We start from the raw sequence: 14,753 nt of genomic DNA on the forward strand, positions 1-14,753 counted from the left end.
GAGGAGAATGTTAAAAAGCAGACTGCTTCCACCAATGCATAGAGTGTACATAGGAACGGGTGAGGGTTGGAGTCTAGGAGGGTTCAAGCAGTGAAGCCTAGGAAATAATGACAATTCACTTGCCGAATTGAATTCAACGTAGAAAACTAAGGTGATATAACAACCAAAGGTAATCTTTTCAGTCAATCTCTTGTGATCATACATTTCATTATGTTTGAAAATAATGGTTGGTAAATCCAGAAAAATGTTTTATTACATATTGGCTTTTTGAAAAAAATCTGCTTTACATATGAAATGTAATGATCATTAATGGAGTTTCAAAATATCATCTGGAAAGTTTTATTTTGCCTTCAAAAGTCTGACATTCCTCATTCACTTCAATGGGAGCCCCAGTGTTTTGCACTCAACATGTGCAGTACTGGCTTACTTCTGTGGCTTCACAAGATTAGGTTAGCTGAAGGTGTGCTTGCCTGTCTAGTTAAATATGCATGTCTGTGCACCAACATTGCAACCCAGCTTATGCAAATTAGGATGATTATGTGTTTAAGAAATCTCAGTGGAATGAATGATTATGTTATTACCATTTATAAAATGAAAATAATAAAGGACAAATTAAAAGTTTGTGTTGTTTATTGCCATATCGTTGAAGTGTATATGCATTATGTTCAAGGGTTTTGATTCAGGAGCTTGTTTTGTAAATCATGTATCTCATAAAATATTACAAAGAAAACATGCTCCTGCGTCTACATCCCCATTGTGTAATCTTGCCAAAGTCTGCAGTCTTTGTGTTTTACAAACTTTCACTTGTTACTCAAGCTATTGCTCACTTTGAATCCACTGGGAACTTAATATAGAGGAATACTTGAGCACATATAATTAAGTTGGATTAAATGTATTTTTTATTTTCTTAAATTAATTTCAACTTTGTTTAAAAATGTGTGATGAAGCCTTATGGTGGAAATCCAGGAGAAAAACAATAACGGAAAATGTCTATAGGCCACACAGCACAGCCAGTCACACACTGCCTGCTAAATCATCTGTGGAGGGTTTTTGTGCAGCAGGGCCTTAAACTCTTTCATTGTGTCTCTCGGGCACAGTAATACACAGCTGTGTCTGAGGACTGCAGACCGGTGATGTCTAAGTAAGCAATGCTGTTGGATGAATCTCCTGTAACTTTGAAACGATCGTCAAAAGAACCACTGTGGTATCCAACCCATTGCAGCCCTTTGTTTGGAGCCTGTCGAACCCAGTGCACATTGTAGCTGCTGAGTGAGAATCCAGTAATTTTGCAGGAGATCCTCACGGAATCTCCAGGCTTCTTCATCTGTGGAGCAGACTCTGTCAGTGTGATGTCACAATGAGCATCTGCAGAAGGGGACAAAAACACAGTTTTACAACAGTTCTATAGCCAGTACTGTAGCACCACTCAATCAAGTGTTGTGAGACAGGAGGAAAGAGGGAATGAAATCAGCTGTGTCCTTACATTTAAACACAAACAGCAAAGCTATGATGAATACTAAGGCCTCCATGTTATTTCATTTACAGCAACAAAAGACAAGAAGTGAACAGTGCTGCTCGTCACTGAATATGTACTGTAATTTCTGTGTTTTAAAGAACATGGGGCTCATGAGATTTACCTAACCGCCTCTCATGGGAATTCCTATTTACATAAAGTGTACAGTGTGTATATAAACGCTTAGTTGGTCTGAATGTTCCACAAATATTACTTATTGAATGTTCATTACAGAAAATGTTCCATTCCTGTGCAAATATTAGCAATATTGTAAAATATAGGCATTTAAAATTCTAACGCAACACATCTAAATCAAGTTTTGATATCTATTTTCCTGTCATTAAAATGCTCTAACTCTCCAGATGCTGTTAAAATCTCAGAACATTCCAGCAGATGTGTGAGAATGTTACTTAATACCACACAAAATAATGTGAAAGAATAAATTTTATTTGATTGCTGAAAAATGAATGTTTCTTATAAAATTGTTGGAAATCTAGCAACATTTTGAAATGGATACTTTGAGACAGAAGAAAAAATGAATTTCATGACATTTCAACCGAAAATATAAAAATTGCAAGGCTGTGTGGCAGTAGGCAGAAGCCAGAATCATAATTATTGTTATTTTAATTTATTTTTTGGTGGGGCGTTCCTCTGGTTTTACACAGTTGGTCAGAAACAGAAACTCACAGGATGCAGCTGCCAGGACCTTCTGCAGAGATGCAGAGAACCTGGTTTGTGTTGCAGATGAGCTGCAGTGAGCTGCTCTTCTCACCTCTCCAGGGCTTAGAGGCTGTGGTCATATTTAAACAGAAAAGGGGGCGGAGTTTGTCTTTTAGTAGGTCTGCAGTGTGAGATGCTCCCTCTCTGTCTTCAAGGTGAAGCTCACGTTGTAAATTAATTTTAATAGAAAATTCTCTAAGGACTGAGTCTACAAAAGGAGCATTTTGTGCATCTTTGTGTTTCTCTGGGGACTAATATCCTGTGATCCCAGTATATTGTTGTCTACAGATATTCTGTAGATATACCAAGAACAGTAAGGTTTGTATCTGGACCTTTTAGTTGAGTACAGTGATGATCTGCTCATTTGTATGTGCATAAATTGTATTTTCTTTACATCAGTGGCAATAACAAACTACATGCCTCTAAAATTTTGTATTTTGTGTATAATAAAATAAGGTTTTCCTAAAGCAAAAAAAAAAGAATTCATGACTTATTCATTCACGGTTTCATAATAGAAACAGTAAATGTGAATTATAAATTTACATACAGTCCATTGATGCAGCTGGGTTTTTAGTCAAACGATATAGGAAAAGCACATTTAAGGCTACAATACATACTGTCCAGCTGGGAATTTAAACGACAACTTTTGAGGTACAAACACAGGTCCTAAATCATTATGGGATTTACATTGTATCAGCACACTGCAGCACAAATGGATGAAAATATTTTAATTCACATTCTGATGTGGGGTGCAAACTTCAGAGAGCTCTTAAATGTTTGTGCTCTACCATTACACTCATCAGGGTATATTTTTGTACAGGTCTGCTGTAGCTTTGCTGCACTGTGTGTATCGGGCACAGTAATACACAGCTGTGTCTCCAGTCTGCAGGCTGCTTGCTTGTAAACTCACTGTACTGCTGGAGGTATCTCTGGAGATGGTGAATTTGCCCTTCAATGAATCCTTGTAATATGTGTTTCCATCAGAGCAAATGTATCCAATCCACTCCAGAGCTTTCCCTGCAGGCTGCCGGATCCAGGACGTACAGTAGCTGCTATCAGTCAGGGAATACCCAGAGACTTTACAGGAGATAGATAAAGGCTGCCCTGGTTTTACAGTCATAGAGCCTGGCTGCGTGAGTTCAACACAGTGACCATCTGTGGAGACAGAAATAAAAAGGTATTGCTGCATTCATCAAAAAGCAACATAATTATGGAAACATACACAATATAATTGACCTATTTGCTCTTATTTGAAAGTAAATCATTTGAAAAAGTCACAGAATCATTGTTCTATAAATTAAGATTATGAAAATAGCCTTCTTACGAGATAAAGTCCCCAGCAACACAGCTAATGCTATAATAACTCTCATTGTGACGCACAGATCTCCCTCTCTGTCTTACAGGTGATGCTCCTGTGTTGGGAGGAGAATTCTCAGTGGGCTTTATACTGTGGACTGAATTTGTTTAAAGTACCGGGGGTTGGAGGAAGGAGAGAAACAGAACAGAATGTCCATTATGAGGAGCACTGCTGCCCCCTCCTGTTGTAAAATCAAAAACAGCAGACTGCTTCCACTAGCATAACTTGAGAATTTAGATCAGTGATTTATTTTGGTGGCATTATATTGTTTCAGAAATAAGGCTTATGAAGTTACCATACAGATTTATACGCATTGGAATACATTCCATTTTGATCACAAGAAATAAACTGAATTTAACAAGAGTACTTGCTTATTTGTCCTGTTTGGGGTACATTATTCTGGTTTAAAAAAGTAACAGTAAAGCCATCTGGTTATATTTTAATATTCTCATTGAATACATAATGATGTAATTTGGATTGCCAGGTCTTCCTTTCTTCCACTAGAGACTGCTCTTCTCCTAAAGGTACCCACACCAATACGAAATATGCATAAAGTCATAACAAAATGGGTCACAATTTCTATTATGTATCACCAAATCAGGTCATTATGAATCATAAAAAACACCACTGGGGGATGCGTATCACGACTGCATGTAAATTAATGACATCATAATTGAAAATGTTAATGAAAGAAAGTTTTAGTGTTTCTTTAACCAATATTGCATTGCAATTTGTTCAATATGGAAAGATTCCAGGTACATGCTTCATTTATTTCTCACTAATGTATAAATGTGCATACAATAAACGAAAAATTGTTTGATATTTCTTTTAATGTGTTCTAAAAAAATATTTAAATAAGCCAGTAAATCCAGTTCTATATGATTGCTCTGTGTGATAATGGGGAAGAGGTTTTTGTGCAGCTCTCCCCTCACTCTCTCTCACTGTGTGTATCGGGCACAGTAATACACAGCAGTGTCTTCAGCTGTCAGCCTGTTCATCGGTAAATACAGCTGGTTCTTGCTGTTGTCTCTGGAGATGGTGAATCTTCCCTTAACAGACGTGGCATAATATATGCTGCCACCACCACTATCACTGGCCACCCACTCCAGTCCCTTCCCAGGAGCCTGTCTGATCCAGTGCATCCAGGAGCTGCTGAATGTGAACCCAGAGGCTGTACAGGTCAGTGTGTGGGATTCTCCAGGCTTTTTAACTGCTGGTTCAGACTCAGTCAGTGTCTGACTTTTAACACCTGTGAAATTAAGAAAGACTTAGAACTCACAATCCACTACCGCACAAATCAACATTTTAGAAAGAACTAAAAGAATAAGAAATTTAAACCTACTGGTAAAGATTACTGTAATCAGAAGCAGGCTGGTTATAATAGTCATGGTGAAAGACTTCTACAGTTGATATGCTAGCCCTTCAGTCAGTCTCCAACAGCAGTCCCTCCTCCCTCAGTGCAGAGAGGTAAATGTAGCAGGCAGAGCTCAGAGTTTGCATGAACTCCTCCTCACTGGGTGGGCAGATCACACGCTGTTTAAATAGAGCAGTCAGAGCTGTAGATGGGGTGCAGATCATATAGCAGTTATAAGTATTGTCCATCATTACAGCCGTGTGTCTCTCTTCCATGGCTGATTGTTGCATTATTATTCATAGTGAATGCTGGGAGTTTCCTGGCAGGTGAGGGTGGGAGAGTGGAGTCAGGAGCTCCCCAGTACTCAGTACATCACTAGTCAGGCTATTGAGAGTGTCTAAGACAGGAAGCATACAATCACGCAATATAGAAAGCATCCCGGTGTCCAGTGTTAAATCCTTGACCCTGCATTTGTAATACATGTTTTGTGCCAATATTTTGATGTTATGATGCCCACTGCTGGAGGAGAATTAGAAACAGCAGGCTGCTTCCACCACTATTGCAGCAAAATTTGCGCTAGATTTCCTGCTAAATTCTTAAGCATTGTAAATAAGCGAAATCAAGTTTCAGATGTTGTTTTGATATATAATTTCACATCTTTGAAATGATATTATAGTATTTTGAATAATTGTTTGTCTCAGGACTATCTCATGAATGCAATACATGTTTTTAATGATGCATTAAAATATACAGTGTAATTACTGATATTGAAGACACAGTGGTAATGAACTTTAGACAACCCACTGTTGCCCTCACTTCTGATTCAGACTGACTGAGCGAAACCTGTGAATGGACACTTTAAGAAAGAAAAATTATGAATTTCACAACATTTCAATAAAAAAAAACCCTAAGACTGTGTGGCAGTAGGCAGAGGCCAAAGCCAGAATTCTTCTTTTAATTTATTTTTGGGTGGGGCGTTCCTCTGGTTTTAAACAGTTGGACAGAAACAGAAACTCACAGGATGCAGCTGCCAGGACCGTCTGCAGAGATGCAGGGAACATGGTTTGTGTTGCAGATGAGCTGCAGTGAGCTGCTCTTCTCACCTCTCCAGGGCATAGAGGCTGTGGTCATATTTAAACAGAAAAAGGGGCAGAGCTTTTTTTTAGTAGCACTGTGGTGTGAGATCCTCCCTCTCTGTCTTAAAGGTTGAAGCCTACGTTGTATATGAATTTTATAGTAAATTCTCTGGGGACTGAATCCACAATGAGAAGCGTTTTGTGTGTCTTTGTGTTTCTCTGGGGACTAATATCCTGTGATCCCAGTATATTGTTGTCAGATATTCTGTATACCAAGAACAGGAAGATTTGTATCTGGACCGTTTAGTTGAGTACAGTGATGATCTGCTCATTTGCATGTACATAAATTGGACTGAGGAGCAGATTTTCTTTACATCAGTGGCAATAACAACCTACATGCCTCTACAATTTCGTATTTTGTGTACAATAAAATAAGGTTTTCCTAAAGAAAAAAAGATCACCTTTTAGATGTTCAAAATGGATTTATGACTTATTCATTCACGGTTTCATAATAGAAACAGTAAATGAGAATTATAAATTTACATACAGTCAATTGATGCAGCCGTATTTTTAGTCAAACAATCTAGGAAAAGCATTTTCAAAGCTACAATGCATACTCTCCAGCTGGGAAATTAAACTACAACTTTTGAGTTACAAACACAGGTCCTAAACCATTATGGGATTTACATTTTATCGGCACACTGCAGCACAAATGGAGGAAAATATTTTAATTCACATTCTGATCACTAGGGGTGCAAACTTCACAGAGCTCTTAAATGTTTGTGTTGTGCCACTACACTCATCAGGGTGGGTTTTTGTGCAGGTCTGCTGTGGCTTTACTGCACTGTGTGTATCGGGCACAGTAATACACAGCTGTGTCTCCAGTCTGCAGGCTGCTCCCTCGTAAAAACACTGTGTTACTGGAGGTGTCTCTGGTGATGGTGAACTTGCTCTTTAGTGAATCTTTATAAGCAGTGCTTCCATCCAAATATATAACTCCAATCCACTCCAGTGCTTTCCCTGCAGGCTGTCTAATCCAGGCTGTGTGATCACCACTAACTGAATATGAGACTTTACAGGGCACAGATAAAATCTCTCCTGGTTTTATAACCATTGAGGCTGGCTGTGTGAGATCAACACAGCGGCCATCTGTGGAGACAGCAATAAAAGGTATTTGTGAGTACATTAATAAGCAAAATAACTACACAATTAACTGCAAAAACTAATAGACAACTCATTTTATTTTATCTACAAGTAAATCTTTGCAGGATTTAACAGAAAAATCTTAATTACAATTCAAATAGGAATATAGCATGCTCACTTACATGATAAAGCTCCCAGCAACACAGCTAATGCTACAATAGCTCCCATTGTCACACACAGATCTCCCTCTCTGTATTACAGGTGATGCTCCTGTGTTAGAAGGATAATTCGCAGTGGTTTTTATAGTAAATACTGTGCACATAATTTGTTTAAATCTCTGGGGGTTGGAGGAAGGAGGAAAACAAGATAAATTCAGAGGGTCAGAATATCCATTATGACGAGCACTGCTGCCCCCTCCTGGAGGAAAACATTATGCCTGTTACAAATGTAACCACAGGAATAACAAATGGAAATGACAGATTTTTGCATATGCTGTGCTTCCATGGGGAATAAAATTAAGCATATATAAATATCCCAGTATATTTGTAGTATATTGATATTCTATAGATATTTCAGTAGATAAACCACCCATGAGCTTATGTCTGTCACCTTTAGCAAAACAATTTTTTCTTCTTTTTTCTTTCCCCCAAATATGGTGTGGATCAGTCTATCTGCGTTTTGATATTTTATCTGTAAGTATAAAATTTCTATGGGTATTGAGGTAAGGTTCATAAAGTCAGAAAAAAGACAATAAAATCTTAAACTGGGAGTAACAGAACGCCATATATATATATATATATTCCAGACTGCCAATGATCCAGGTTAACACAGTTTCTCACTGAGAATATCACTCTGTTACTTGGAGCTGCTGATTTTTTTATCTCCAACATCTGTAAAATCGGTCCTATCCTTCCTGCATATGCTGCCCAGCTCATTATTCAGGCCCTTATGGTGTCCTTAATGGATGATGCTGCTCTCTCCTTGGGTCTCCCTGCAGGTACCATCAGGCCCCTCCTGCTCATTCAGAATGCTGCTGCTGCATTTACCTTCATCCAAAATACACAAGCGCCACATCTCTCCCCTACTCCCCTCTCTGGCTATAGAATACACTTCCGACTGCAAAGTACAGCACTCCACACGTCCAGCTGAATACAGGCAACAGGCCACCACTGCTGAATCTAGTCATCCACACTAGTCACCCCCTCCTCCTGTTCACCTGTGTGAGCTGATGCCCCAGACCAAACTGGGCCCATGCAGGCACCACTGAAGAAGACCGGGGTCAAAGTGCATTGCGTGTACATGTCTATAGGATATACGCCCAGTTATTGTATTCTGTGTTTGTTTCTTTACATTTGAGCTTTTCATATGCAAACATCATTTTTGTGCTTTAATAAACAATAAAACTTGCTGCAGGTCTGAGGTTTTGCCCATTTTTTATTATTTTTCTTGCTATTTTCAGATAATGGTGAATATGGGGACAGTGAGGGCTACATGCAGGTAGAGTGTGTGTGTTCAGTGCTGACACTCAGTTTGATGTGTTTTTGTACAGCTCTAGTGTTGCTTTGCTGCACTGTGGGTCCCGGGCACAGTAATACACAGCTGTGTCTCCAGTCTGCAGGCTGCTTCCTTGTAAAAGCACTGTGTTACTGGAGGTGTCCCTGGAGATGGTGAACTTATGCTTTAGTGAATCTTTATAAGCAGTGCTTCCACCTGACCACACAACTCCAATCCACTCCAGAGCTTTCCCTGCAGGCTGTCGGATCCAGGCTGTACCATCGCTGCTAACTGAATATGAGACTTTACAGGAGACAGATAAAGTCTCTCCTGGTTTTACAGCCATAGAGCCTGGCTGTGTGAGTTCGACACAGAAACCATCTGTGGAGACAGAAATAAAAAATATATTTGTGTATCCATCAAAAAGAATATAATTTTCAAAACAAACAAAAATAAATAAGCTATTTCATATTTTTGTAAAAGCATAAGTAAAGCATTTGAAAAATGTCACAGAATAATTTTTAAATTAGAAATATGTATACAGAATGTTTACTTACAAGATAAAGTCCCCAGCAACACTGCTAATGCTACAATAGCTCCCATTGTCACACACAGATCTCCCTCTCTGTCTTACAGGTGATGCTCCTGTGTTGGGAAGAGAATTCTCAGTGGCTTTTATAGGAAGGACTATGACCTAAATTTATTTAAATTTCTGGGTGTTGGAGGATGGAAATAAAACAATGAGTTGTGAGGGTCCGAATACCCATTATCAGGAGCACTGCTGCCCCCTCCTGGAGCAGAATTAAAAACAGTAGTTTGCTTCCACCTGCGTAACTCTGGAAATTACATCAGTAACAATGCTGAAGCTAAAAATTCAGAATGAATATTCATGCAATTATGATTTGAATAAAAGTCCAATTATATACATTCCATCTTGAATGCTAAAAGTACAATGATGTTCATTAGTGTCCTGTTTTATGTCTTGGATTTGAGTGTGTAATTACCCTCATAATAAATCTACAGGTACAACCAAATATACATGACCACAGATTGTTTTGTGGATGATTGTGCTATTGTGAAAAACATGTGATCTCATTATGCCTGTTAATATAGGGTATATGGTCTTTATTCATGGATAACAGATATACCACGAACCTGCAGATTGATGTTAGATTGATATTATGTCCATTTACATTTAAAGAAATTGTACTGATCGGTCCTCCCACACCTTACTGACATAAATATTTTAAAAGTTAATACATCTTTCGCACATAGCAACTTACTTTGCTTTTCTGCGCAAAAGCTCAATCTAAACCTTGACCAGACAGAGCTGCTCTTTTCTCCTGAAAAATCATGTCCTCTGCAGGACCTCTCCATCTGCATTAGTGATTGCTGCCCAGACCGCCAGGACTCTCAGTGTGACTTGAGACAGTCAGCAGTATTACACGACCCACATCACGGCCATAACATGCTCCTGCAGGTTTGCACTTTACAACACTGCAGAATCAGACCCCTCCTCACCAGAGATGCTGCCCAGCTCCTGCTTCAAGTTCTAGTCATCTCCTGACTGGACTACTGCAGCTCCCTCCTGACTGGGCTTACACAGCACTCTCTCCAGCCCCTTCAGCTCATCCAGAACACCACAACCTCCCCAAATTTACCATACCCCCTCCCCCCACCTGAACTCCCTTCACTGCCTCCTGGTGGCTGCAAGGCTGCTAAATGAGCTGCACCCCATACATTCAGGCCTTGGTGCAGTCCTGCACCCCAATCTGTGCTCTATGCTCTGCTGCCTCTGGGCGCCTAGCTCTCCCATCCCTGCAGTGACCTGGTCATCACTCCTCCCAGCCTTGACTCTTCTTCCTACTGCCTCCCCAATGGTGGAACAGCCTGCCCACCTCAGCCAGGACAGCAGAGTCCCTCTCTACCTTCAGACATAACCTGAAGCCCCATCTGTTCAGGAAATACTGCACCCCCCCCCCCCTTCTATACACTGATTTCTATTGTGCTCTGACACATTTTCTCATGTCTATCCTATAGTTTTAACTGTGCTGTTTATTTCTTAAGCCAGTGAAGAATGTGTATAATCCATAGAGTATATGTTTTTTTTTTTTTAAAGATAGAATGAAATGTACATTATCTATCAAAATAAATAACATCTCTTTCTTACAAAGAAAAACACAACAAGTTTACTTTCAATGCTTAGATTCTCTTTACTTTGGTGTAGAGACAATACAAACAGAATGAATTCGCTGAAGTCTGCTGTGGTGACAGTTTTACTACAACTTACTGTTGGAGTCATCTCTGGATATAACAAAACTTCCCTCAACTGATTTGGAATAGTAGATGGGTGAACTAGATGTACCAATGTAGGCAACCCACTCCGGTCCCTTCCCAGGGGCCTGCCTGATCCAGTGCATATAGTAGCTGCTAAATGTGAACCCAGAGGTTGTACAGGGCAGTTTGTGGGATTCTCCAGGCTTTTTTACTGCTGGTTCAGACTTAACATCTGTGAAATTAAGAAAGACTTAAAAACTCAAACGCCTTTGGAGTCGGTAATGATCGTCCTACAGTCAGTCTCCAACAACAGTCCCTCCTCCCTCAGTGTAGAGAGGTAAATGTAGAAGGAAGAGCTCAGAGTTTGCATGAACTACTCCTCACTGGGTGGGCAGATCACACACTGTTTATAAAGATCTTCACAGGTATAGAACCAGCTCAAACTGGATTTCCAAACTTTCCCTTCAGACAGGAGTGGGACAGCAGTAGCTGTGTAGAGTAATGAATATTTGTATTTATTTAAAAAACAGCTTCTTTTTTTGTTCTTCTCTTCTGTTTACAGTATGTGAAGAATAAAGTAGGATGAAGGATACATTTTGACTGAATCGCAGTCTCACTTCAATGTCTCTCTTTTAATGCTGATGAAAAAACAATTTTTTAAAAGTTGAAATCAAAACTAATATATTAGACTTAAAATTATATCAACACGTAATGGTGAATATGGGGACAGTGAGCATTACATGCAGGTAGAATGTGTGTGTTCAGTGGTGACACTCAGTGTGATGAGTTTTTGTACAGCTCTAGCGTTGCTTTGCTGCACTGTGACTCTCGGGCACAGTAATACACAGCTGTGTCTCCAGTCTGCAGGCTGCTCCCTCGTAAAGATACGGTGTTACTGGACGTGTCTATAGAGATGGCGAACTTGCTTTTCAGGGAATCTTTATAAAGATATTGGTTGGTTCCCCCATCCACATAATATCGCCCGATCCATTCCAGAGCTTTCCCTGCAGGCTGTCGAATCCAGTGTGTAGCATAGCTGCTATCGGTCACAGAATACCCAGAGAGTTTACAGGAGATGGTCAGAGACTGTCCTGGTTTTACAACCACAGAGCCAGGCTGTGTGAGTTCAACACAGCGAACGTCTGTGGAGATGGAAATAAAAAATAGGATATGGAGGTATATCAATAAATAATATAATCATAGAAATAAACAGAGAAATCTATTAGAATTATGAACTTAATTTTACTTATTTAATGCTAAAAGTAAGTAAAACTGGAAATTATCACTGAAGAATTTATTTTAAAATAAATAAAATATGAATTCAGCCTGTTTACTTACAAGATAAAGTTCCCAGCAACACTGCTAATGCTACAACAGCTCCCATTGTGACACACAGATCTTCCTCTCTGTCTTACAGGTGACGGTCCTGTGTCAAGAGGATAATTCTCAGTTGCTTTTATAGGAAATACTGTGGGCTGAATTTGTTTAAATCTCTGGTGGTTGGAGGGAAGAGAAAAACAAGATTCAGCGGGTCAGAATATCGGTTATGAGGAGCACTGCTGCCCCCTCCTGGTGGAGAGTTTAAAACAGAAGACTGCTTCCACTAGCATTACTCTGGAATTTAGATTAGTAACAATTTCTACATGTTAATTCCTAATAAATGTTCAAGATGTTATGATTTGAATATCCAAACATACCAACTAGATTAATGAAGACACAAAAGAGTGCTGTCTTTCTCATTTTCTTGGTAACATCAGGGAAATTAAATGACAGCAGATATTTGCAAATATTTGGTTTGTGCTTCCATGAAAAAGCAGGTGTATATCTCAATATATCAGGTTATATTGTGTTTTTATTAGTAAATTATGATATGACTAGAACAGGTAGCATTTAATCAGGAATTAGTGTTGACGTAAACTAATTGATAATGCTAATGTTATATACTAAGTGATGTGCTAATTTACATGAAGACAAATGGTACTAAACTGTACTCTGTACAAATCTGTAATCTTACTGTAATCTTTTACCTCAACAAAAATGTGATTGGTTTTAATGTTCCTCTCACTATAAACTACACAGACTGAAATTCTGAGATGCACACAGGCTTTATTGTGCGCCTCATATATCAAACATATATTCTGATCAGCATCCCTGATTCTCACCTACATTTATGGCAATGGGAGTCAGGGAATATTTAATGACAGCAGTGAGTTGGGATGTCAACTTAAAATCCTATCAGAACAATTTTTAGGGAAGTACGGAGATGCTCTTCATCTTCAGTGGAAAAATGTGAAACGGACGCTCTGGTGACAAGTTCGGCTCAATAATCAATCTGCATAGTGAAAGGCATGCTTCCAAAAGGAGTTGACATTAAGAAAACACTTTTGTTTCACCAAATTTGCATTGTTATCTCATCAATATGAAAAGCTTATGGGAACATGCTTCTTTTCCTTCTGATGAAGACATGTGTATCCAATAAACTATGGACACCAACATTTGATATTTATTTTTCATTTAAAAATGTATTGTTATTTAATTAGGCCAGTAAATCCAGTTATTTACAGTAGCACTGTGTGATAATGGGGAAGAGGTTTTTGTGCAGCTCTCCCCTCACTCTCTCTCACTGTGGGTCTCGGGCACAGTAATACACAGCAGTGTCTTCAGTTGTCAGGCTGTTCATCTGTAAATACAGCTGGTTCTTGCTGTTGTCTCTGGAGATGGTGAATCTTCCTTTAACAGACGTGGCATAATATGTGCTGCTGCCACCACTGATGCTGGTCACCCACTCCAGTCCCTTCCCAGGAGCCTGTCTGATCCAGGCCATGTAGTAGCTGCTGAATGTGAACCCAGAGGCTGTACAGGTCAGTTTGTGGGATTCTCCAGGCTTTTTAACTGCTGGTTCAGACTCAGTCAGTGCCTGACTTTTAACACCTGTGAAATTAAGAAAGACTTAGAACTCACTATTGACAACCTCACAAATCAACATTTTAGAAAGAACTAAAAGAATAAGAAATTTAAACCTACTGGTAAAGATTACTGTAATCAGAAACAGGCTGGTTATAATACTCATGGTGAAAGACTTCTACAGTTGATATGCTAGCCCTTCAGTCAGTCTCCAACAACAGTTCCTCCTCCCTCAGTGCCGAGAGGTAAATGTAGAAGGAAGAGCTCAGAGTTTGCATGAACTCCTCCTCACTGGGTGGGCAGATTACACACTGTTTAAATAGAGCAGTCAGAGCTGTAGATGGGGTGCAGATCATATAGCAGTTATAAGTATTATCCATCATTACAGCCGTGTGTCTCTCTTCCATGGCTGATTGTTGCATTATTATTCATAGTGAATGCAGGGAGTTTCCTGGCAGGTGAGGGTGGGAGAGTGGAGTCAGGAGCTCCCCAGTACTCAGTACATCACCAGTCAGTCTAATGAGAGTGTCCAAGACACACAGCATATGAATACAGAGAGAATCCTGACATCCAGTGTTAAATCCTTGACCCTGTATTTTTAATACATGTCTTATGCTAATATTTTGATGTTATGATGCCCCACCTGGAGTTGAACTAGAAACAGCAAGCTGCTTCCACCACTATTACAGCTAAATATTTTGTAGATAAAATACAATGCTCATGGGTTGATTAAATTTCACTCCAATGAACTATCATGTTATTACTATTTATATAATGGCAATAATGAAGCTCACCTACAATAGTTGAGTTGTCTACTGCAACAAGTGTTTAATGCTTATGTTTCAGGAAATGCACAGTCTTAGAGGAAGACAAAAAACAACACAAATTCAGGGAGGCAAAGTCAGAGACTGCAGG

General features: G+C 39.3%; 2 protein-coding genes and 5 gene segments (V, D, J or C); 1 reads left to right on the top strand and 6 right to left on the bottom strand.

Annotated features, from left to right (window-relative positions):
* The window catches only part of LOC118220474, a 56,601-nt gene extending 49,171 nt beyond the window's left edge, over positions 1–7,430 (bottom strand). The window contains 1 exon segment of the V gene segment in view: positions 7,346–7,430. Coding sequence covers positions 7,346–7,391 — 46 coding nt within the window.
* The window catches only part of LOC118220452 (immunoglobulin gamma-1 heavy chain-like), a 147,741-nt gene extending 135,346 nt beyond the window's left edge, over positions 1–12,395 (bottom strand). Inside the window, exons 1-3 of the mRNA XM_035404330.1 lie at positions 12,273–12,395; positions 11,764–12,076; positions 1,589–1,599 (exon numbers count right to left, since the gene is read on the bottom strand). Of these exons, the coding sequence (XP_035260221.1) occupies positions 1,589–1,599; positions 11,764–12,076; positions 12,273–12,318 (370 nt within the window). The 5' untranslated portion in view covers positions 12,319–12,395. The remainder of the gene's footprint in view (positions 1–1,588; positions 1,600–11,763; positions 12,077–12,272) is intronic.
* The window catches only part of LOC118220446 (titin-like), a 435,810-nt gene that overhangs the window by 220,353 nt on the left and 200,704 nt on the right, over positions 1–14,753 (top strand). The gene's annotated exons all lie outside the window — the stretch shown is intronic.
* LOC118220513 lies at positions 882–1,576 on the bottom strand. The segment is given in 2 exon segments: positions 882–1,365; positions 1,484–1,576. Coding segments are annotated over 2 exon segments (336 nt in total).
* Positions 3,022–3,679, bottom strand: LOC118220461. The segment is given in 2 exon segments: positions 3,022–3,388; positions 3,558–3,679. Coding segments are annotated over 2 exon segments (402 nt in total).
* On the bottom strand, positions 4,514–5,054 carry LOC118220501. The segment is given in 2 exon segments: positions 4,514–4,839; positions 4,933–5,054. Coding segments are annotated over 2 exon segments (357 nt in total).
* LOC118220505 lies at positions 13,540–14,071 on the bottom strand. The segment is given in 2 exon segments: positions 13,540–13,865; positions 13,959–14,071. Coding segments are annotated over 2 exon segments (357 nt in total).

This window comes from Anguilla anguilla, chromosome 2 (assembly GCF_013347855.1).
Source record: "Anguilla anguilla isolate fAngAng1 chromosome 2, fAngAng1.pri, whole genome shotgun sequence".
Lineage (NCBI taxonomy): Eukaryota > Metazoa > Chordata > Actinopteri > Anguilliformes > Anguillidae > Anguilla > Anguilla anguilla.